Consider the following 20595-nt stretch of genomic DNA (forward strand, 5'->3'; position numbering starts at 1 on the left):
GGCTGCAGCCCCCCCATCACCAGCTCAGCTTTAAAAACAGCCCTGCCAACGGAGCTCACCCCGACCCCGGGATCCCCCCCCAGCCCTGCCAACGGAGCTCACCCCGACCCCGGGATCCCCCCCCAGCCCTGCCAACGCACCTCACCCCGACCCCGGGATCCCCCCCCAGCCCTGCCAACGCACCTCACCCCGACCCCGGGATCCCCCCCCAGCCCTGCCAACGCACCTCACCCCGACCCCGGGATCCCCCCCCAGCCCTGCCAACGCACCTCACCCCGACCCCGGGATCCCCCCCCAGCCCTGCCAACGGAGCTCACCCCGACCCCGGGATCCCCCCCCAGCCCTGCCAACGGAGCTCACCCCGACCCCGGGATCCCCCCCCAGCCCTGCCAACGGAGCTCACCCCGACCCCGGGATCCCCCCCAGCCCTGCCAACGGAGCTCACCCCGACCCCGGGATCCCCCCCAGCCCTGCCAACGGAGCTCACCCCGACCCCGGGATCCCCCCCCAGCCCTGCCAACGGAGCTCACCCCGACCCCGGGATCCCCCCCCAGCCCTGCCAACGGAGCTCACCCCGACCCCGGGATCCCCCCCCAGCCCTGCCAACGGAGCTCACCCCGACCCCGGGATCCCCCCCCAGCCCTGCCAACGGAGCTCACCCCGACCCCGGGATCCCCCCCCAGCCCTGCCAACGGAGCTCACCCCGACCCCGGGATCCCCCCCCAGCCCTGCCAACGGAGCTCACCCCGACCCCGGGATCCCCCCCCAGCCCTGCCAACGGAGCTCACCCCGACCCCGGGATCCCCCCCCAGCCCTGCCAACGGAGCTCACCCCGACCCCGGGATCCCCCCCCAGCCCTGCCAACGGAGCTCACCCCGACCCCGGGATCCCCCCCCAGCCCTGCCAACGGAGCTCACCCCGACCCCGGGATCCCCCCCCAGCCCTGCCAACGGAGCTCACCCCGACCCCGGGATCCCCCCCCAGCCCTGCCAACGGAGCTCACCCCGACCCCGGGATCCCCCCCCAGCCCTGCCAACGGAGCTCACCCCGACCCCGGGATCCCCCCCCAGCCCTGCCAACGGAGCTCACCCCGACCCCGGGATCCCCCCCCAGCCCTGCCAACGGAGCTCACCCCGACCCCGGGATCCCCCCCCAGCCCTGCCAACGGAGCTCACCCCGACCCCGGGATCCCCCCCAGCCCTGCCAACGCACCTCACCCCGACCCCGGGATCCCCCCCAGCCCTGCCAACGCACCTCACCCCGACCCCGGGATCCCCCCCCAGCCCTGCCAACGGAGCTCACCCCGACCCCGGGATCCCCCCCCAGCCCTGCCAACGGAGCTCACCCCGACCCCGGGATCCCCCCCCAGCCCTGCCAACGGAGCTCACCCCGACCCCGGGATCCCCCCCAGCCCTGCCAACGGAGCTCACCCCGACCCCGGGATCCCCCCCAGCCCTGCCAACGCACCTCACCCCGACCCCGGGATCCCCCCCCAGCCCTGCCAACGCACCTCACCCCGACCCCGGTATCCCCCCCCAGCCCTGCCAACGGAGCTCACCCCGACCCCGGGATCCCCCCCCAGCCCTGCCAACGGAGCTCACCCCGACCCCGGGATCCCCCCCAGCCCTGCCAACGGAGCTCACCCCGACCCCGGGATCCCCCCCAGCCCTGCCAACGGAGCTCACCCCGACCCCGGGATCCCCCCCAGCCCTGCCAACGCACCTCACCCCGACCCCGGGATCCCCCCCCAGCCCTGCCAACGCACCTCACCCCGACCCCGGTATCCCCCCCCAGCCCTGCCAACGGAGCTCACCCCGACCCCGGTATCCCCCCCAGCCCTGCCAACGGAGCTCACCCCGACCCCGGGATCCCCCCCAGCCCTGCCAACGGAGCTCACCCCGACCCCGGGATCCCCCCCAGCCCTGCCAACGGAGCTCACCCCGACCCCGGGATCCCCCCCCAGCCCTGCCAACGGAGCTCACCCCGACCCCGGGATCCCCCCCAGCCCTGCTAACGCACCTCACCCCGACCCTGGGATCCCCCCCACGCCAGCGCCCCTCACCTGGAAGTTGCCGAGTTCTTGGGCTTGCAATAAGGTGGCCTGTCCGGGATCTCAACATGCCTCTTCCCCCCCCCCCCCGAGACGGGGACCCTGTTTCTTTCTGACAGGTTAGCACCCCCAGCCAGTCGTGGGGACAGGCCTGTGCCCCCAAGAGATCACCTCACTGCCCCGTCCCGGCCTCGGAGAGAAATTCCCTCCAGAGCCACAGCCAGGGAACGGGGGCAGGGAAGCCCAACCCCTTAGCTGCCCCTGGAAACGGGAGGGGGACCCCACAGCCTGGAAATGCCTCTGCTGGGCTCCCCAGGGATGCCTGGTCCTGGTCCCCACTGACCCCTCCCCCTGCAGTGCCTCCTGCTGGGCCCTGTGGGGAGCTGCAGCCCATTCCCCATGGCAGGTAAAGTGAGGCCAAGGCCGTGGCCTCTCCCGCCCCCCCCCCCCCCAGGCCTGGCCTCTGCCCAGCTCCCCTTGTGGAGAACGCAGCCCCAGGCCGCCGGTTCGAATCCCGCTCTGCTCGGAGGTCTGGCAGCCCCGGCCCAGAGTGCAGCCTGATGGGACGAACGGAGCCACCGCCCCCAAGCCCAGCGTCACGGGGCTTCGGGGTTCAGGTGCATGGGGGGGTCATCTGCTGCTCCCCCCCCTGCCGGGGGGACCCAGAGACCTCCAGGCCTGTCAAGCCCACGCAGAAAGCCACAGGGAGCAGCCACAGCCACTTGTGTCACGAGGAGGGGGTTCTCCGCGGGGCCTCTCCCACGAAAGGGGGCAGAGGTGGGGGAGGGGGGGGCTAGGATACATCAGCACCCAGCTCCCGTTCCCAGCATTCCCGGGGGCTGGAGGGAGAGCCCAGGGCAGCAGTGATTCAATGAAGGAGCATCCCTCCAGGTGGGGGAGGCAGGGCAGCCCGGGGGGGCTACAGACCCGCTGACGCCCTATCACCATGGGGGGGGGGGAGTGAGGGGAGATGGGCGGAACCGGAGAGGGATGGATGGAGAAGGACCAGGGTTAAAGGGGGGGAGGGGAGCCCACAGCTCTTCCTCCTGTCCCTCCCCAGTCAAGGGGCAGCCCCCCTTGCTCCCGGGGTGCTGCACAGAGAGCGCCCCCTGCTGCTGGCTCTGCATTAGCCCTGAGCCGGGTCCCTCCCTCTCAGCTGCCAGTGCCCCCTGGCCCTCTGCACGTGGCGTCCCCCCAGACCCTGCCGGGCCCACCGGGCGCAGAGTCGGCAGGGCAGCAGCTCCGCCGGGGCCTGCGGGCCCAGCACAGATGGACAAGTGGCGGGAGCCGAGCCCACCAGCATCCTCGGCCCTGGCGGCCTCCCCCCCCGCAGGCTCCACGGCCCAGCTGCGTGGGGACCTGGGGAAGGGGCGGCGTCTCCCCCCCCCCCGGGATCTGCAGCCCAGCAGCTCACAGCCTAAAAGACATCTCTGCTTTCCATCAGCCCCTTCCCCCGCTGCTATGTGAGCATGGCCTGCCCCCCCCAGCCTGACCCCCCCCGCTGCTATATGAGCATGGCCTGCCCCCCCCCACAGCCTGACCCCCCCCGCTGCTATATGAGCATGGCCTGCCCCCCCCCACAGCCTGCCCCCCCCCGCTGCTATGTGAGCATGGCCTGCCCCCCCCCACAGCCTGCCCCCCCCGCTGCTATATGAGCATGGCCTGCCCCCCCCCACAGCCTGCCCCCCCCGCTGCTATATGAGCATGGCCTGCTCCCCCCCCCCCACAGCTGCACACACAGGGGGAAACAGAACCGCTGGGCTCACACGCACAGACCAGCCCTGGCACCAGGGGACAGGCGGGGGCGTCAGCTCTGCCCCTGCCCTGTGGGGGGACCCCAGCAGCAACTGGACAATGCACAGGACAATCCAGGACAGATCCCCCCCCAGCACACAGCCCAGCACTGGCTGCCCCAGCATCCCTGCCCCCCCCCAACACAGCCCAGCACTGGCTGCCCCAGCATCCCTGCCCCCCCCCAGCAAACAGCCCAGCACTGGCTGCCCCAGCATCCCTGCCCCCCCCCAACACAGCCCAGCACTGGCTGCCCCAGCATCCCTGCCCCCCCCAACACAGCCCAGCACTGGCTGCCCCAGCATCCCTGCCCCCCCCCCCAACACAGCCCAGCACTGGCTGCCCCAGCATCCCTGCCCCCCCCCCAACACACAGCCCAGCACTGGCTGCCCCAGCATCCCTGCCCCCCCCCCCAATACACAGCCCAGCACTGGCTGCCCCAGCATCCCTGCCCCCCCCCAATACACAGCCCAGCACTGGCTGCCCCAGCATCCCTGCCCCCCCCCCAATACACAGCCCAGCACTGGCTGCCCCAGCATCCCTGCCCCCCCCCAATACACAGCCCAGCACTGGCTGCCCCAGCATCCCTGCCCCCCCCCAATACACAGCCCAGCACTGGCTGCCCCAGCATCCCTGCCCCCCCCCAATACACAGCCCAGCACTGGCTGCCCCAGCATCCCTCCCCCCCCCCCAATACACAGCCCAGCACTGGCTGCCCCAGCATCCCTCCCCCCCCCCCCCAATACACAGCCCAGCACTGGCTGCCCCAGCATCCCTGCCCCCCCCCCAATACACAGCCCAGCACTGGCTGCCCCAGCATCCCTGCCCCCCCCCCAATACACAGCCCAGCACTGGCTGCCCCAGCATCCCTGCCCCCCCCCCAATACACAGCCCAGCACTGGCTGCCCCAGCATCCCTGCCCCCCCCCCCCAATACACAGCCCAGCACTGGCTGCCCCAGCATCCCTGCCCCCCCCCCCAACACAGCCCAGCACTGGCTGCCCCAGCATCCCTGCCCCCCCAACACAGCCCAGCACTGGCTGCCCCAGCATCCCTGCCCCCCCCCCCCAACACAGCCCAGCACTGGCTGCCCCAGCATCCCTGCCCCCCCCCCCAATACACAGCCCAGCACTGGCTGCCCCAGCATCCCTGCCCCCCCCCCCCCCCCAACACAGCCCAGCACTGGCTGCCCCAGCATCCCTGCCCCCCCCAACACACAGCCCAGCACTGGCTGCCCCAGCATCCCTGCCCCCCCCCCCAACACAGCCCAGCACTGGCTGCCCCAGCATCCCTGCCCCCCTCATCCTTGGTCCCCTCCACCCCCAGCCCTGCCCCCGCGGCCGGCCCAGCCCCTCACCTCTCAGTCCCGATGGGGCGCAGGCTCCCCCTGGATTTTTCTTTCCACCCCGAAATCCGGCCGCAGCCACAAAGCGCCGCGCCGGGCCGGGCCGGGCCGGGCCGAGCCGGGCTAGTGGCAACGCGCCCCGCGCCGCGGCAGCAGCATCCCCGGCGCGCTCCGTGCCAGCCCCGGCCTCGCCCGAGCCGGCTCCGCGCCCGCCGGCCCCCCGGGGCCGGACACGCCCTGCGCGGCTGGGGCGCTGCGGGGCCGGGCGGAGCCAGCGCCGCCCCTTAAAGCGAACGGAGCCGGGGATGCTCGGACCCGCTCGCCCCCCCCCCCGGGTCGTCGCTCCAGCGAGCCTGTCCCACTGCCCCCCCCCCGCACAGCCCTCCCGCCAGTCACCCCCTCGAGCCCCCCACAACGTCACCAGTGCCCCCCACCAGCCCCCCTGCCGGCTAGCCAGCCAGCCCCCAGCCAACTAGCCATTCCAGCCCGCAGCTAGCCCCCCCAGCCAACTGGCCATTCCAGCCCGCAGCTAGCCACCCCCCAGCCAGCTAGCCCCCCACCCCGCTAGCCAGCCAGCCCCCAGCCAACTAGCCATTCCAGCCCGCAGCTAGCCCCCCACCCCGCTAGCCAGCCAGCCCCCAGCCAACTAGCCATTCCAGCCCACAGCTAGCCCCCCACCCCGCTAGCCAGCTAGCCCCCCTCCCAGCTAGCCACCCCCCCAGCCAGCTAGCCCCCCACCCTGCTACCCAGCCCAGCCCCCAGCCAACTAGCCATTCCAGCCCGCAACTAGCCCCCCCAGCCAGCTAGCCCCCCACCCCGCTAGCCAGCCCAGCCCCCAGCCAACTAGCCATTCCAACCCGCAGCTAGCCCCCCGCCCTGCTGATCAGCCAGCCCCACGCACAGCCAGCCAACTGAGCGGCTGTCCCCTTGAGCATTCACGGAGCCACCCTCCCCTCCGGCCGGACCCAGGAGCAGCCAGGCTGGGTCAGACCGATGGCCACGGCGCCGCTGTCCCACCTCCCAGGGGTGGCGGGCGCCAGGTGCCCCGCGGGAGCCACCGGAACAGGGCAGGTACTGAGGGCGGCAGAGGTCCCTGGCCACCTTGGCTAATAGCCAGGGAGGGGGAACCGGCCCCGGGTGCAGCGGCCCCAGGCTGAGGGGGCGCTGCAGGAGGCGGCACCTTCCGTTTGGTTTACACCGGCTGCCTGTTCACAGCCCCGGGTTCGTGTGCTCCGGCTTGGCTGGAGGCCCCTGGCGCGTCCCCGCACGACCTCTGCCCTTTCCTCAACAGGACAGGCCCCAGCCGTTCGGCGTGGCCCCCGCCCCGCTGCCCTTTCCCCACGGAGGGTGGATGTGGGGCATGGGGGGAGCAGACCACCGCAGCTCCAAGGCACAGGGGGGCAGGGGCCCAGGAACCCCTGTGACATTTCCTCTCATCTGTCCCTCTCCGGTCCCCGACCTTGGGTTGCCGCTTGCAGAGAAGGGTCCTGGGTGACGCGGCTGGTGACAAACCCCGACCCCTGAAGGGGGCTACCGGGGGAGGTTTCCAGCCTGCGTTCCTCCCCCTTGGGCCGCGCTACAGGCAGGGCTAGCCGGCCACGCACAGCGCCCGTCCTCCAGCCCCGCACGCAGCCAGCAGCCTCCCAGCGCGCAGGAAACTCCCCGGCCGGAGGGCTCAGGGCCCATTAGCTGCTGGAAAGAACTTTGGTGGCAAACGCCTTTCTGGAGTCTCCGCTGTACTGTGGCCAGCGCCACGCCTGCCGCCTGGGCTTCCTGAGCTCGGCGACCGCGGCCAAGCCCTCCCTGCGCAGGCGAGCCCGGCTAGCGCCCGGTGCTCTTCTTCACAAATACCCGCCCCACAAAACCAAGGTGGCCCAAGAGCTCGAGTAAGAAACGGGGCCTGAGCCAACACACCAGGGCTCCACCCGAGAATCTCTCAGGTGCTTCCAGGCCAGTTGTTTTGTTTAACACCCAGGGAGCCGCAGGAACCGCCGGCTGCTCCCGGCGTGGGGGGCAGCTGGGAAGAGGACCGGCCCGAGCAGCTGCCACGGCCGGCCCAGCGCTTTGGGCTGTAGCCACAAAGATTCAGGCTCTTCCTTTCGCCTGCGCTTCCAAGGAAGCAGTTTGGGGCCGCAGCGACTTCAGAGCCGCCTTCCTGCACCTGCTCCTTCCCGGGCCCCGGGGGAAAGCCCCCCAGGGGCAGACGCATGGAGACGAGCCGCTGCTTTCAAAAGGAGTCTTTATTGCAAGAGCCGGTCGTTGGCAGGGCTCTGCGCAGGAACGGCCGCCTCCCTCGGCAGCAGCCCGGCCAGACGCCCGCGGCCAGGGCCTGAGAGCGGGCACCAGGCTCCATTCCGCTCCGCCAGGCCCTGGCTGTAGTGTTCAGTTTAGTGCTGGGTGCAGACACCTGACTCAGGTGATGTCCAGGTGGGAGGAGCCAACCCTCTCCCGGCACCATCTTCCTCCTCGCCCCCTGCCCCGCGGCGGGCGAGCCAGCTGGCGTGCAACTCCGGCCGCTGGGCATGGACAGGAGCTGGCCAGCAGGAGGCGCCGTGCCAGCTCGTAACACCCACCTCTCCTCACCCGCCTGCAGGGTCCAGAGGCTGCTGAAAGGGCGCCCCCTGCAGGGAGACGTGTGCCAATGCGCCACTGCACGCTGCTGGAACAAGCTCGCGCGGGACTATTTCCTGGGTGGGGTTTGCGCTCAAGCTCGCCCCGACGCACCCGAGGGGCCGTGCGCCCAGGGATTACAGGCACCCGCCGGCCGGCCCCCGGCCCCAGCCCGCCCCTGGCCCCAGCCCCCCCCCCCGGCCCCGGCCCCCCCCCCGGCCCCAGCCCCCCCCCCAGCCCCGGCCCCCCCCGGCCCCAGCCCGCCCCTGGCCCCAGCCCCCCCCTGGCCCCAGCCCCGGCCCGCCGACACTGCGTAGGCTGGTGAGCTCAGCCCCCGGGTCACACACAGAGCAGCACAGCGCGGGGGAAGGGACTCAGGCCGGGGGCAGCGGCGGGCTTGGCTCCTGGGGCTGGGGACCAGAGGGGGGCAGCTCTCCAGTGCCAGGGCGTGAGGCCAGCTAAGGCGCTGGGGCCTAGCCCAGGGGAGACAGCACCAAGCAGAAAGTTGCTCTTCTGCCCTTGGCAGGGGGCCCCTCTGCCCTGGAGAGCTGCCCCGACACCGCCCCGCAGAGCCCCCCACTGCAGACGGGGAATGGCCACAGGGAGCAGACCAGACTCGGGCAGCCTGATCCCCAGCCGCCTGCTCCGCCCACTAGACACCGCTCCCTTCCCAGGCAGGCCCTGCTCCACCCTCCGAGCGGCGCAGGGCGAGCAGGTGAGCTCAGCCTGAGGAGGTGGGGGGAGAACAGGGCCTCAGGCAGCCTCCCCACATGGGGCGGAGCCCAACGTTTTCCAGAGCCTCCGGCAGGAGGCGGACGCTGCGCCCGGATGCTGGTGCCTCATTTCCGCTCGTCGCCACCAGCCGCGTCCGCTGGGGCCTTGTGCGCGGGCAGCCGGGCCCCTGGCCGGGAGAGAAGGAATTAGGGAAACCCGCAGCTTCTGGCCGTGCGGGCTCAGCGCTCCAATCTCTCAGCGGCTGTTCCCTCCTGCTCAACCCACCACCCCAGCCTCCCGGGGGCACTGAGGCAGGGAGAGGGACTCGCCCCTTGTCCTGCGGGGTTGGGAATTCAGGAGTCCTGGCTCTCAGTCCCGTGCTCTGCCCACTAGGAGCTGCTGCCCCCTGCTCTCCTTGCACTGATGGGGCCCTGGAGACACAGCAGCCCTCAGCCCCCGCAGGACCACTGAGGCACGTCTACCGTGGGCGGGGCTAGCAGGAAGGGCGGAGTTTGTGGTGGGGGCAGCATCCGCCAGGTGGAGCTAGTGGGGCCCCCGAAGCTGTTCTCCAGAAGCCGGCTGCCCCCTGCTGGCCAGGTGGCCATGCTGCCCCGGGCCAGCTCCCCCTGCTGGCAGAGCGGCCGCCCTGCGGCTCCTACCTTCCCTCTCCTCCAGGATGGCGTCCTCCGGGCCCTGCTGGCCCCAGTGCTGCGAGCGGAACATCACCATCTCCTCCAGGTTGCGCAGCACCGTCACGGCGCCCTTCTGCGGCGGCCCCGGGGGCCGGGGCGGCTCCGCCCCCCTGCAAGGGGGGGCAGTGAGGGGGAGCCCGGCTGGTCGCTCCCTCCTCCCATCCGGGGGGTTCTCAGTGCACCCTGGGGCCCGCCTCCACCGACCAGGGCGCTGGGCCTCCCCCATCTCCAGCGAGGGGCCATGCTGGGCGAGGAGCCGGCTTGGAGGGAGCCAGGAACCACGTCGTGGGCACCCAGAAGCCACCTGCCTCCCTCCGCCCACGGCCGCTCGGCCTCAGCCCCCCGCTGAGCACGGGGCCCCCGGGATCCTCGCCCGGCCCCTCCCCGCCCCCGCGGGCGGCCTGCTCACCTGTCAGGGGACACGATGCCCGTGTGGCTGAGGGAGCGTCTCACCTGCGAGGCGAGAAAGCGGGACGGCGTCAGGCGGGACCGGGATGAGGAGAGACCGAGCCCGACTCCCTGCTCCGAAGCTGGCGCAGCCCTCTGGGGCCATGACCAGGGCCAGGCTAGCTCCCCGCTGACACAGCCCCCAGCGCCTGGTCCCTGACCTGCCCCAGGCCGACACCACGGCTAGTCCAAATGCCCCCGGCGCCCCGGCAAGCTCTTACTCGGTGGCAGTGGGGGAGCTTGGTGCCCACAAAGTCCTGCGGCAGGGGGGCCGGCGAGGGCTGGTGGAGCTCGGGGGCCAGGCGCGAGTTGGCGAATTTCATGCACTCCTCCAGCGTGGAGAGGAACTGGCTGCAGGTTGCTCTGAGCAACGAGGAGGCTTCGGTCATCTTCTGGGGAGGGAGGACAGAGGGTTAGGGAGAGGAACAGCCCCCCGCAATCCTTTGCGCTTCTGTCGCGCCAGGCTTGCCAAGCCTGCGGTACCGGTGGGGAAACCGAGGCAGAGAGGGCCGGTGACTTGCTCCAGCCTACCCAGTGAGTCACTGGCTCCCCTGCTCCCTCCTTAGCTGGCTCCGTGGCATCGCAGACACACGCGAACTCAGAAGAGAGGCGGCGCTGGGGAAAGTTATGCCTAGTGCTTAGAGCGGGGCAGTAGGACTCAGGCTGCTTGGGTTCTAGCCCCGCCTCTGGGAGCAGAGTGGCGTCTAGTGGTTAAAGCAGGGGACTCACATCCATGCCGATCTTCACTCCCGTGCCCCATCCCCTCCACGTACACCCCAAGGCCTCAGGCCCCACGTGGATCCCAGCCACTCCGGCTGTTGGTGCGGCAGCACAGCCCTGCAGCAGGGAGTTCCAGGCGGACTCTACGCTGCGGAGCCGTTGGAATCCCAAATCCCCCAGACCTTCCTAAACCCCAGCCGCTCCCCGGGGACTCCCCCTCCCGCCCCCTTTGAACCTCGAGATCGAGCAGGCAGCCGTTGTCCTGGGGCCGCATGGACTCCTGGACCTCCAAGACCTGCTGAGTCAGAACGTCGCAGTACAGCCGCAGCTCCGACAGCTTCCGGCCCAGGGACTCGCTGCTCAGCTGCATGTCTGCAGGGAGACGAGACGATCAGCACAGCCTCGTGCCTCGCTTGCTCCTCTGGACACCCCAGGCCCAGTGCTGGGTGGCTTTGCCCCTTCCACTGAAATGCAGCCAGCTCTGGGGTGGAACGCAGCAGCTGCTTAACACCCCGCAGGAACGCTGCACTAGTCTAAGGCGGGAAGCCAAGAAAATCAGAGGAACCAGCAGAACTGGGCAGGGAAATCTAGGGGGCCAAAATGGAATGCTCCAGGTTGGAACGGAGCCTGGGCTTACTACCCCAGTTCTTACAAAGTCGGCCTGGATCATTACCAAGCCGACCAGGGAGAAGACAGCGCCCCCTACTGGAGTCACCCCACCCCCCAGCGCAGCACAGCGCCCCCTAGCACTGCACTCTGGGGTCTGTGCTCACTGCAAGGGGAGCACCTGCCCCTAATCACTCTCTGCAGGACGACACCCTTTAGTGTGTGTGGGCTTTGGGGTCAGGCCGGCCCTACTGGGCCCCCACCCCACAGCCAGCAGGTCAGAGCCAGGTGGGGCTGGCTCGAAGGATGAAATTCCAGTTCTGCCGGCAGACGAGTGACTCACGTTTACCGAGGAGGGGGAAACGCCCTCACCGCAGCCGGCCCTTCCACACCCCGCTGTTGCCGCAGTCCTGGGCCTGCCCGCCGAGCCCTGCTGCTGCCCCACAGCCCCTGCCAGCCCAGCCTTGCCCGGGCCCCTCATTCCCAACCCTCTGCCTCCTGCTACCCTAGCCCTGGGCTCCCAGCCCCCCACAACATGCAGCGCCCCCCACCCGGGAGTCCAGACCCCGATCGGACACAGCACCTTGGTGATGACGGTGCCCACCCTGCCCTTCAGCAAGGGCCCACCTTTGTCCTTCTGGCTCCTGCTGTCGCCCAAACAGGCTTTCGAGCTGCCCAGGGCCACCAGCCACTTCTGCCTCTCCGCGGCGCCCCCGGCCTTCAGGTAGAAGTACTGCTCCCCCGGGATGGCCAGCTCCATGCGCGTGGGGTCACTGGGGTGCACTGCGGGGACAAGACAGGGGCTGAGCGAGTTCCCAGCGCTTCTCACCCTGCAGGACGCGATCCACCTCCGTGGCCAGAGTCTAGGGGCCCAGGGCTTCTCTGGAAGGACAGTGGAAGCGGGGTCTAGTGGTCAGAGCAAGGGACTGGACGCTGGGTTCTGTGCCTGATTCCAAGAGCCACACATGCTTTGGGGGAGCTTGGGAACTGGATCAGACAAAGCCTGGCTCACACTGGATCCAGCAGCCCCTGTCTGGGGTGAGTCCGGGCCCATTGTGCCCCCACGCAGTGCTGCCTCTGATGGGGGGGGAGGTGGCATTGCAGAGACGGTGCTGGGGGGGAACCAGCTTTTCAGCCTGGCTCCCCCATCACCGGCTCCTGCTCCCCCACCCCTTGCTGCCTCTCACACAGAGGCAGCAAGGGGGGGGGAGCGAGTAGTGGAGCAGCCGCTCACATCCCTGCGCTGCCCCCTCGAGCCTCTCGCCCCGCCGGGGGGGGGGGGGGGGGGGGGCTGGCGCTGACCTTTGATCTCGCAGACGGCCATCTTGATGCTGCCCTTGCTGCCCTTGCCCACGTCGTCCTGGGAGTCGTAGTAGGACAGGATGCCGCTGTCCAGGACGAAGTAGCGCGGCTGCCACCCTGCAGGGACAGACCAGGGCGGCTGCGGGGTCTAGTGGTTAGAGCACCGGGCTGGGACTGATCCTGGGGGGGCTCCGCAGAGGGGGGGCAAGGGGGGGGCAGCCCGCAGGCAGGACGAGCCGCAGCCTGGGCGGGGGGGGGGCGTGTCCCAGCGCGGGGGGGCCACAGAGACCTGGCTGGGGGGGCACAGGCACCTGCATTGGCTGGGCTTGTGGGGGGAGGGGCAGGGGGGGCCAGGGCTGGGGGGGAATCCAGCCCGGGGGGGGCACGCGGGGGTGGTCAGCGCCAGGGGGGGGCCATAGGGGGAGGGGCCTGGCTCGCCGGGGGGAGGGGCCTGGGGGGGGCCCATGGGGGGAGGGGCCTGGCTCGCCGGGGGGAGGGGCCGGGGGGGCCCGCAGGGGGAGGGGCCTGGCTCGCCGGGGGGAGGGGCCGGGGGGGCCCATAGGGGGGAGGGGCCTGGCTCGCCGGGGGGAGGGGCCGGGGGGGCCCATAGGGGGGAGGGGCCTGGCTCGCCGGGGGGAGGGGCCGGGGGGGCCCGCAGGGGGAGGGGCCTGGCTCGCCGGGGGGAGGGGCCGGGGGGGGCCCGAAGGGGAGGGGCCTGGCTCGCCGGGGGGGCCGGGGGGCGGGGCGGGGGGGGCCCATGGGGGGGCCGTTACCCGCCAGGTAGTTGGTCCATTTCAGCAACGCTCCCTCCATCGCTGGGCGCCGCCCATGGCCGGCTCTGGTCGCCCAGCCAATCACAGTCCGCGGGGGGCGGGGCCAGCGCGCGGCCGCCCACTAGCCAGCGCGGAACGGACAATGGAGGCGGGGCGCGGGCGGGGCCAGCCAATCACCGTGGCGAGCAGGGCACGGGTGGGCGGGGCGAGGAGCGGGGCTCCCGGGAACGCACCTTTCCGCCATTTCCCTGGCGCGTGGCGCGCGGGGGCCTGTGGGAAATGTAGTTCTGCGGCCGCTGCCGGTCTGCGGGGCCGCGCGAGCGGGAAATACAAATCCCGGCCAGCCCTGGGGCCGCGGGGCATTGTGGGTGTATCCCGTGGGGCTCCGCGGCGGGGGCTCAATGTCCCAGGGTGCATCTGGAGAGCCGCGCAGGGGCGTGTGGGTAATGTAGTCTCCCCGCCCGCGCGGCCCAGGCAGGGGTCTGGCGCGGGCTCCGCGCCCCAGCATGCCCCGGGGCCGCGCGGAGCACGCTGGGCGCGCAGGGCCGGGCGGACTCCATGTCCCAGCATGCCCCGCGCCCAGGCGTGGTGGCGCGGCGCGGGCCGGCAGGGCGCAGGCGGCGGGCACGGTGGCTCCGCAGGGGCAGGGGGAGGGAATGAGCGAGGAGGAGGCCTCCGGCACCAGGAAGAGTGGCGGGTTCCCCAGGTAACGGGGGCGGGGCGGGGGAAGCCCCTCCCACCGCCTGGGGCGGGCCCTGGGGAAGCCCCTCCCACCGCCTGGGGGCGGGCCCTGGGGAAGCCCCTCCCACCGCCATGGGGGCGGGCCCTGGGGAAGCCCCTCCCACCGCCTGGGGGCGGGCCCTGGGGAAGCCCCTCCCACCGCCATGGGGGCGGGCCCTGCGGAATCCCCTCCCACCGCCATGGGGGCGGGCCCTGGGGAAGCCCCTCCCACCGCCTGGGGGCGGGCCCTGGGGAATCCCCTCCCACCGCCATGGGGGCGGGCCCTGGGGAAGCCCCTCCCACCGCCTGGGGGCAGGCCCTGGGGAATCCCCTCCCACCGCCTGGGGGCGGGCCCTGGGGAAGCCCCTCCCACCACCTGGGGGCGGGCCCTGGGGAAGCCCCTCCCACCGCCTGGGGGCGGGCCCTGGGGAAGCCCCTCCCATCATTGGGGCGGGGTGAGACAGTGCACTGGGGTGTCCTCAGGCGGGGTGAGGGGGCACCGTGGGTTGGCAGGCGCCGTCTCCCATGGAGCCCCTGTCCCCATCCACTGGACAGAGGGAATTTTCACTACGGGCCTCATGGGGGGCAGCTGATCCCACTGACCCCTCCTGCCGGGTGTGACCCCCACTCCTGCGCCGGGTGGCAGGGAGAAGCCATGGGATGAGGGCTGCTCGCAGGGCTGCTCTGCTGTGGGAGGGGTAGCTTCTCCCCCTGCCCCACAGCTCTCTGGGACTGGCCCGGGGCCTTCTGTGTCCTGGGGCCGGCCCTGCTATGTGGGGGTGTCTGAGCCGGTGTCCCCCCCAGCATAGAGCAAATGCTCGCCTCCAACCCCGGAAAGACCCCGATCAGCCTTCTCCAGGAGTATGGGACGAGAATAGGCAAGACGCCCGTGTACGACCTGCTCAAAGCCGAGGGCCAAGCGCATCAGCCCAACTTCACCTTCCGCGTGACGGTCGGGGACATCAGCTGCACCGGTGAGTCCCCCGGGGGCGGGGAAATGCTGCTCCAGAAGGGGAGCCGGTCCCCGGGGGAGCCAGTCTGAAATCCAGCTGCCCTCTCAGACTGTTCCCCAGAGGCAGCGGGTGGCAGCAGCCCCTGTCCAGGGAGGGGGAGTCTGAGTTCCCAGAGCCGGGCTGCCTGCCCGCCTGGCTCCGCATACACTTGAAATGCAGAGCCGCAGCGGGGGCAGGTCCTGGGCCCAGCGCGAGCCGGGACTGAGCCGCCCTGGGGGGGCCGGGGGGATGCGTGTGGCCTGCGGCATTAACCCAGGAGCTTTGGCTTCTCGGCTGATTAGCGGGGCTATCGCATCCCCGCCCATCGCGGGGACCGGCCCCTGCCCGTGGCACTGCGGCCCGGAGCCCGAATTCCCTGCCCTGCGGCTGTCCTGGCCGCGGGACCTGCTGGTCTGTCACCAGCACAGAGCTGGGAAGAGATCCCAGACGTCCGGACGCCCAGCCCCTCCCTGCTCTCACCACTGCACCCCGCTCCCCATCTTGACGATGTGCCCTGTCATCCCCCCACCCTGCCCCGCTTTCCAGGTCAGGGGCCCAGCAAGAAGGCAGCCAAGCACAAGGCAGCAGAGGTGGCCCTAAAGCTCCTGAAGGGGGGAAATATGCTGGAGCCGGCCGCGTCGGAGGAAGCCAGGTGAGGGGGGGCCCTGCGGCTCCGCTTCATCTGCTCCTGAGCCACTTCGATCCCTTCCCTGCAAACTCACCAGACCCCCCCGGCTGGCGCAGCAGAGCGGGGCTGGGGGAGGGAACGGCCCCCAGGGGGGGCAGCCGCCGGACTAGAGCGCCGGGCTGGGGCGAGGGAGATCTGCCCCCGGCACGGCCACAAGCAAGTCACTTCCCTTTCCGGTGCCTCGGTTTCCCCACATGGAGGAGGATGGCACCGATCTCCCTGGTAAAGTGCCTTGCACTCGGGGGGTGAAAAGCGCTGCACTGGCGCCAGGTCGGAGTTAAACCAGACCCCTCCGCCCCCGCGCTTAGCGGTAGAACCAGACCCCCCGCCCCCGCCCTTAGCGGTAGGACCAGACCCCCCCGCCCCCGCCCTTAGCGGTAGGACCAGACCCCCCCGCCCCCGCCCTTAGCGGTAGGACCAGACCCCCCCGCCCCTGCGCTTAGCGGTAGGACCAGACCCCCCCGCCCCCGCGCTTAGCGGTAGGACCAGACCCCCCCCCCCCCGCGCTTAGCGGTAGAACCAGACCCCCCCCCCCCTGCGCTTAGCGGTAGGACCAGACCCCCCCGCCCCTGCGCTTAGCGGTAGAACCAGACCCCCCCACCCCCGCGCTTAGCGGTAGAACCAGACCCCCCCGCCCCCGCGCTTAGCGGTAGGACCGGACCCCCCCCCCCCCCCCGCGCTTAGCGGTTGGACGAGCTGGCTCTGGAGGTGTCCGAGGCGCGAAGCCGCTTTAATCTTTGTCACCTTTTATTTTCAAAGCTCTCCTTTCTCCCTAGAGCCCCTTGCTCAGCTCAGCTCCGCGGCGGCCCCCGCCGCCCCCAGCCTGCCTGCCGCTTCACCCAGGTAAAGGGGAACTTGCAGGGGGGAGGCCTGGGGCCTAGGATCTTGGTGCGCCCCCCGGAACGGCACCTTACAGGGGCTGCTTTCTGAGCGCTGTGGGGGGTGGGGCTCCGTATCCCAGCATGCATTGCGGCAGGAGGGGTTGGGGGTCATGTAGTCTCCTGCCCCTCCAGCCGGGTGAGGACTCTGTCCTGCCGGTTCTCGGGGCAGCGGGGAACTTCGCAAGGGAGCAGCGTGGTCTGCCGGCTCTCCTGGCGGGGCCCAGCGGCCGTAAAGCCCCAGCTCCTGGAGTCCTGCTATTCCACAGGGACTCAGCCTCCTTAACAAAGCGGCTCAGGCTCAGCGTCTCGCCCCGGGCAAGCGTAAGAGCCCAACGCGGATCCCTAAGCCAGTCTCCTGGTTCCCGAGCCCTCGGAGCGTCCACGAGCCGTTCCGCGTCCCCAGCCAGGCGAGCGCCCAGCGGGTCCCCTCACGACGGCTGCTGCAAACCCGCCAGCTGCCCGGGAGCTCGTCCCTTTCCCTGGCAGCCCTGGGCTGCGCGGCGCCGGTCTGCGAGGCAGCTGCCTCTGGGGCGGAGCACGGCGGGGTCGTAGAGCGACCTGACTGCCGGCCTGTTGGTGCAGGGCGTACGCGGGGCGGGGGAAGAGACGCCCCGAAATTGGCAATTCCATCCCGCCACGCTTGGAAAAAGAGCCGGGGGGGCCTCACGTAATCGCCCCCCCAGTGTTTAGGACCTCGCTGGCTCAGAGCGCCCCCTGCTGAGCCCCCTTCGCACTCCCCACACACAGCGCCCCCTAGTGTCCCGCTGGGGCACCCCCTCCCCCCGCAAACCCCTGGGCACTGCTGTGTCTCCCGCAGGAGCTCGCCCATGGAGGTGAAGGTGCCCGTCTCGCCCCAGCAGTCGGAGTGTAACCCCGTGGGGGCGCTGCAGGTAGGAGCCAGGCCCAGCTGGGGGACGGATGCTCTGGAAGCAAAAGGCTTCGTCCCCCTCGTGCCAGAGAGTCTGGGCGGCCGGTTCGAACCCTGGGGCAGGGTGTGTGGGCCCCAGCCCTGGCAGCTGTGAGATGGTTCAGGGGTGGGGCTGGCTTTGCCCTCCCGTTGGCAGCTTCAGCAGCGGGGGGGGGGGGGGCTGGCAGGGCCTGGGGCTGCCCTCAGGCAGTGGGGGAGAGGGGTCTAATGGGCGCAGCTGTGCCATGTGAGGACCCCTTCCAAGAGCACTCGGTCCCTGGCCCCTTGGGACCTTGCCCAGACGGGCTGGCCCCTGCCATGACACCAGGCAACCTGGGCCCCACTGGCGCTTGGTCCCCATGGCTGCCCTGGGCCGGGCTGCCCAGGGCGGTTGCACGTGCTGAGGGCTAGAGCCCTGGACGGGGCCTCAGAGCTGGAGTCTCTTCCCGCCCTGCCGCTGAGCTCAGCTCCGTGCCTCAGTTTCCCCTCGCCTGTCTCGCCCAATGTCTGCGCAGCACCAGCCCCGACCCGTTGCCCAGGGGCAGCCGCCGGGGGGCCGGTCTGCACGGACCATGGCTGGGTTCGGACTTGGCCCAGCCAGGCCCCTGCCCCCAGCCCTGTCGTCTCCCCGCTGCCCCAGGAGCTGGTGGTGCAGAAGGGCTGGAGGCTGCCGGAATACACGGTCACCCAGGAGTCGGGGCCGGCCCATCGCAAGGAGTTCACCATGACCTGCCGGGTGGAGCGCTTCGTCGAAATCGGTATCGGCCCGCGGGGGCGGGGACGGGGGGCTCAGGGTCAGGCCAGAGGGGGAGACAGAATCCACCAGTCAAAGGTGGGCGAGGGAGGGGCGGTGTAGGGTCCTGCCCCACAACCCCGGGGTCCCCGGCCCAGGGCTCCCCCCCACGCCAGCTCTGCTCCTGCCCCCCATCCCGACCCTGGGCTTCACCCCCCCCACTCTGCTCCTGCCCCCCATCCCGACCCTGGGCTTCACCCCCCCCACTCTGCTCCTGCCCCCCATCCCGACCCTGGGCTTCACCCCCCCCACTCTGCTCCTGCCCCCCATCCCACCCCACAGCGCCCAGGGACCCTGGCCCAGGGCTCCCCCCCATGCCAGCTCTGCTCCCGCCCCCTACGATCCCAGCCCGGGCCTCTCTTGCAGGCTCCGCCCCCTGGCGATTTGTCCCAGGCCAGGTGCTGGGGGAATCCTTAGTGCACCCAAAGGGCCCCTCCTCCCCGCTGACCCTCCGCCTCCGCCGCAGGGAGCGGCACCTCCAAGAAGCTGGCCAAGCGCAACGCGGCCGCCAAGATGCTGGTGCGAATCCACAACGTGCCCATGGAGCAGCGGGAGGGCGGCGAGGCCGAGGTGGAGGAGGACCAGTTCTCCATCGTGAGTGCGGGCCAGGCGGCGTGGAGCCGCAGCTCCCCTCCAGGCCACTACGCGGCCAGGGGGGCGGGGGAGCAACCGGGGGGGCCACAGGTCCCAGGCTGGACCGGGTCACCCTGTGGAGCCACGGCTGCGCCCACGGGGCCTGGCGCGGAGACGCAGCCGCCAGCACCAGCACCAGAACCGGGGCTTGGTAGCTGAGGAGGCATCTCTGGGTGGGCGGGGCTGTGCCCGTGGGCAGGTCCATGCCCTCAGCCAGGGGGTGGGCAGGGAGAGGGGGGCGGAGCCAGGCCCTCAGCCAGGGGGCGGGCGGGGAGAGGGGGCGGAGCCAGGCCCTCAGCCAGGGGGCGGGCGGGGAGAGGGGGGCGGAGCCAGGCCCTCAGCCAGGGGGTGGGCGGGGAGCAGTGGGTGGGGAGGGGGGCAGAGCCAGGCCCTCAGCCAGGGGGTGGGCGGGGAGCAGTGGGTGGGGAGGGGGCGGGGCCAGGCCCTCAGCCAGGGGGTGGGCGGGGAGCAGTGGGCGGGGAGGGGCGGGGCCAGGCCCTCAGCCAGGGGGTGGGCGGGGAGCAGTGGGCGGGGAGGGGGCGGGGCCATACCCCCCCAGCTGACGCCCTCCGCCCGCTGCAGATGGTGGGGAACAAGCTGGACGGGCTGAGGGGCCGGCTGCCGGGCTGCACCTGGGACTCGCTGCGCAACTCGGCCGGGGAGAAGATCCTGCAGCTCCGGAGCCACCCGCTGGGGCCGCCGGGCGCCGGGTTCTGCAGCCTCCTGCAGGAGCTGTCTGAGGAGCAGAGCTTCGACATCAGCTACCTGGACATCGGTGAGGGGCGGGGTTCCCCGGCCACGCCCCCGCCCAGCCCCTTCCCTGCACCCCGCCCGGCTCTCCCCTGCACCCCACCCCCCGGCCACGTCCCTGCCCACCCCTCCCCTGCACCCCACCCACGCCCCCGCCCAGCCACGCCCACACCCCCGCCCGGCTCTCCCCTGCACTCCGCCCCTGCCCAGCCCCCCCTGCACCCCACCCCTCCAGCCATGCCCCCGCCCAGCCCCTCCACTGCACCCTACTCCCCGGCCACGCCCCGCCCAGCCCCCCCTGCACCCCACCCCTCCAGCCATGCCCCCGCCCAGCCCCTCCACTGCACCCTACTCCCCGGCCACGTCCCTGCCCACCCCTCCCCTGCACCCCAGCCTGTGGCGCCCCCTGACGCCCCGTCTCTCCCGCAGACGAGCTGAGCCTGAGCGGCCTGTACCAGTGCCTGGTGGAGCTGTCCACGCAGCCGACCACGGTGTGCCACGGCTCGGCCGCCTCCCGCGCCGCCGCCCGCGCCGCCGCCGCCCGCAACGCCCTGCAGTACCTCAAGATCATGGCGGGAGGCAAGTGAGGGCGCCAGGCCCAGCGGTGCCTCAGGGCCGCGGACACTCAGCCGGGGGGGCCCGGAGCCGGCCCGCGATGCCCCGGGGGGGGGGTCTGCTGCCCCTGCTCCCACGGAGGGACCTGCAGCCTCCAGGAGCGATGCCAGCCCTGCCCCCCTGCCCCTGGGGGGGGGGACGGGCTCTCGGGGCGGGGCCACGCTGGGGGGGTGCCAGCGCCCCAGTCCTGGGGCCACGAGCTGCTGCCCCGCCCCCGCCGAGCCCAGCACTCTCCCCCTTGCCCTGTGTGTGTTGGGGTAACGCGGCCCCCCCCCAGCTGCCCGGCCCAGGTTCTACCAGCCCTAGAGCGGGTCAGCCCCGCCCCCCCCCCCGGCCGCTGAGACCAGGCTGGAGCGCCCTGTGGGGCTGGAGGGGGCACCGCTGGCCCCCGGGTTTAAGCAGCCAGCCCTGCGGTGGGCACACGGACCTTGCGGCAGGATCCCCCTCTGGGCGGGGCGCTGCCCTCGCGGCTCCAGGGCAGCAGGTGGGGAATAAACTGGACGGAGGGGGTCTCGGAGCAGGTGCTGTGTTTCCTTGTGGGGCGGAGGCCCCACACCCCAGCAGCAG

At 71.9% G+C, this 20595-nt stretch overlaps 3 protein-coding genes across 9 annotated transcripts in view; 1 reads left to right on the forward strand and 2 right to left on the reverse strand.

Annotated features, from left to right (window-relative positions):
• The window catches only part of MAP3K12 (mitogen-activated protein kinase kinase kinase 12), a 54013-nt gene extending 48626 nt beyond the window's left edge, over window positions 1–5387 (reverse strand). The window contains exon 1 of the mRNA XM_075901616.1: window positions 5198–5387. The gene's annotated coding sequence lies outside the window, so the exon portion shown is untranslated. The remainder of the gene's footprint in view (window positions 1–5197) is intronic.
• Window positions 5388–8033: 2646 nt separating this feature from the next.
• Window positions 8034–13188, reverse strand: LOC142818900 (pleckstrin homology domain-containing family A member 3-like). Of its 2 annotated transcripts, none has more exons than XM_075901625.1 (8): window positions 13050–13188; window positions 12277–12393; window positions 11602–11757; window positions 10604–10740; window positions 9870–10037; window positions 9611–9654; window positions 9169–9311; window positions 8034–8696 (listed from the first exon to the last, which is right to left on the reverse strand). In XM_075901625.1, the coding sequence occupies exons 1-8, from the start codon at window positions 13087–13089 to the stop codon at window positions 8635–8637; spliced, it is 867 nt and encodes a 288-aa protein (XP_075757740.1). In that variant the 5' UTR covers window positions 13090–13188; the 3' UTR covers window positions 8034–8634. The 2 variants fall into 2 exon arrangements, with proteins under 2 accessions (XP_075757740.1, XP_075757739.1); XM_075901624.1 differs by having other exon boundaries at window positions 8036–8696; window positions 9870–10040.
• A 395-nt stretch (window positions 13189–13583) lies between these two features.
• On the forward strand, window positions 13584–20538 carry TARBP2 (TARBP2 subunit of RISC loading complex). Of its 6 annotated transcripts, none has more exons than XM_075901617.1 (8): window positions 13584–13755; window positions 14574–14743; window positions 15308–15413; window positions 16209–16292; window positions 17878–17995; window positions 18497–18624; window positions 19246–19438; window positions 19843–20538. In XM_075901617.1, exons 1-8 carry the CDS (start codon window positions 13618–13620, stop codon window positions 19998–20000), a joined length of 1095 nt encoding a protein of 364 aa, XP_075757732.1. In that variant the 5' UTR covers window positions 13584–13617; the 3' UTR covers window positions 20001–20538. The 6 variants fall into 6 exon arrangements, with proteins under 6 accessions (XP_075757732.1, XP_075757733.1, XP_075757734.1 ...); XM_075901618.1 differs by lacking the exon at window positions 15308–15413 and adding an exon at window positions 17148–17220; XM_075901620.1 differs by lacking the exon at window positions 13584–13755 and adding an exon at window positions 17148–17220.
• The last annotated feature ends 57 nt before the right edge of the window (window positions 20539–20595 follow it).

The sequence above is a fragment of the Pelodiscus sinensis genome, chromosome 19, assembly GCF_049634645.1.
Source record: "Pelodiscus sinensis isolate JC-2024 chromosome 19, ASM4963464v1, whole genome shotgun sequence".
Lineage (NCBI taxonomy): Eukaryota > Metazoa > Chordata > Testudines > Trionychidae > Pelodiscus > Pelodiscus sinensis.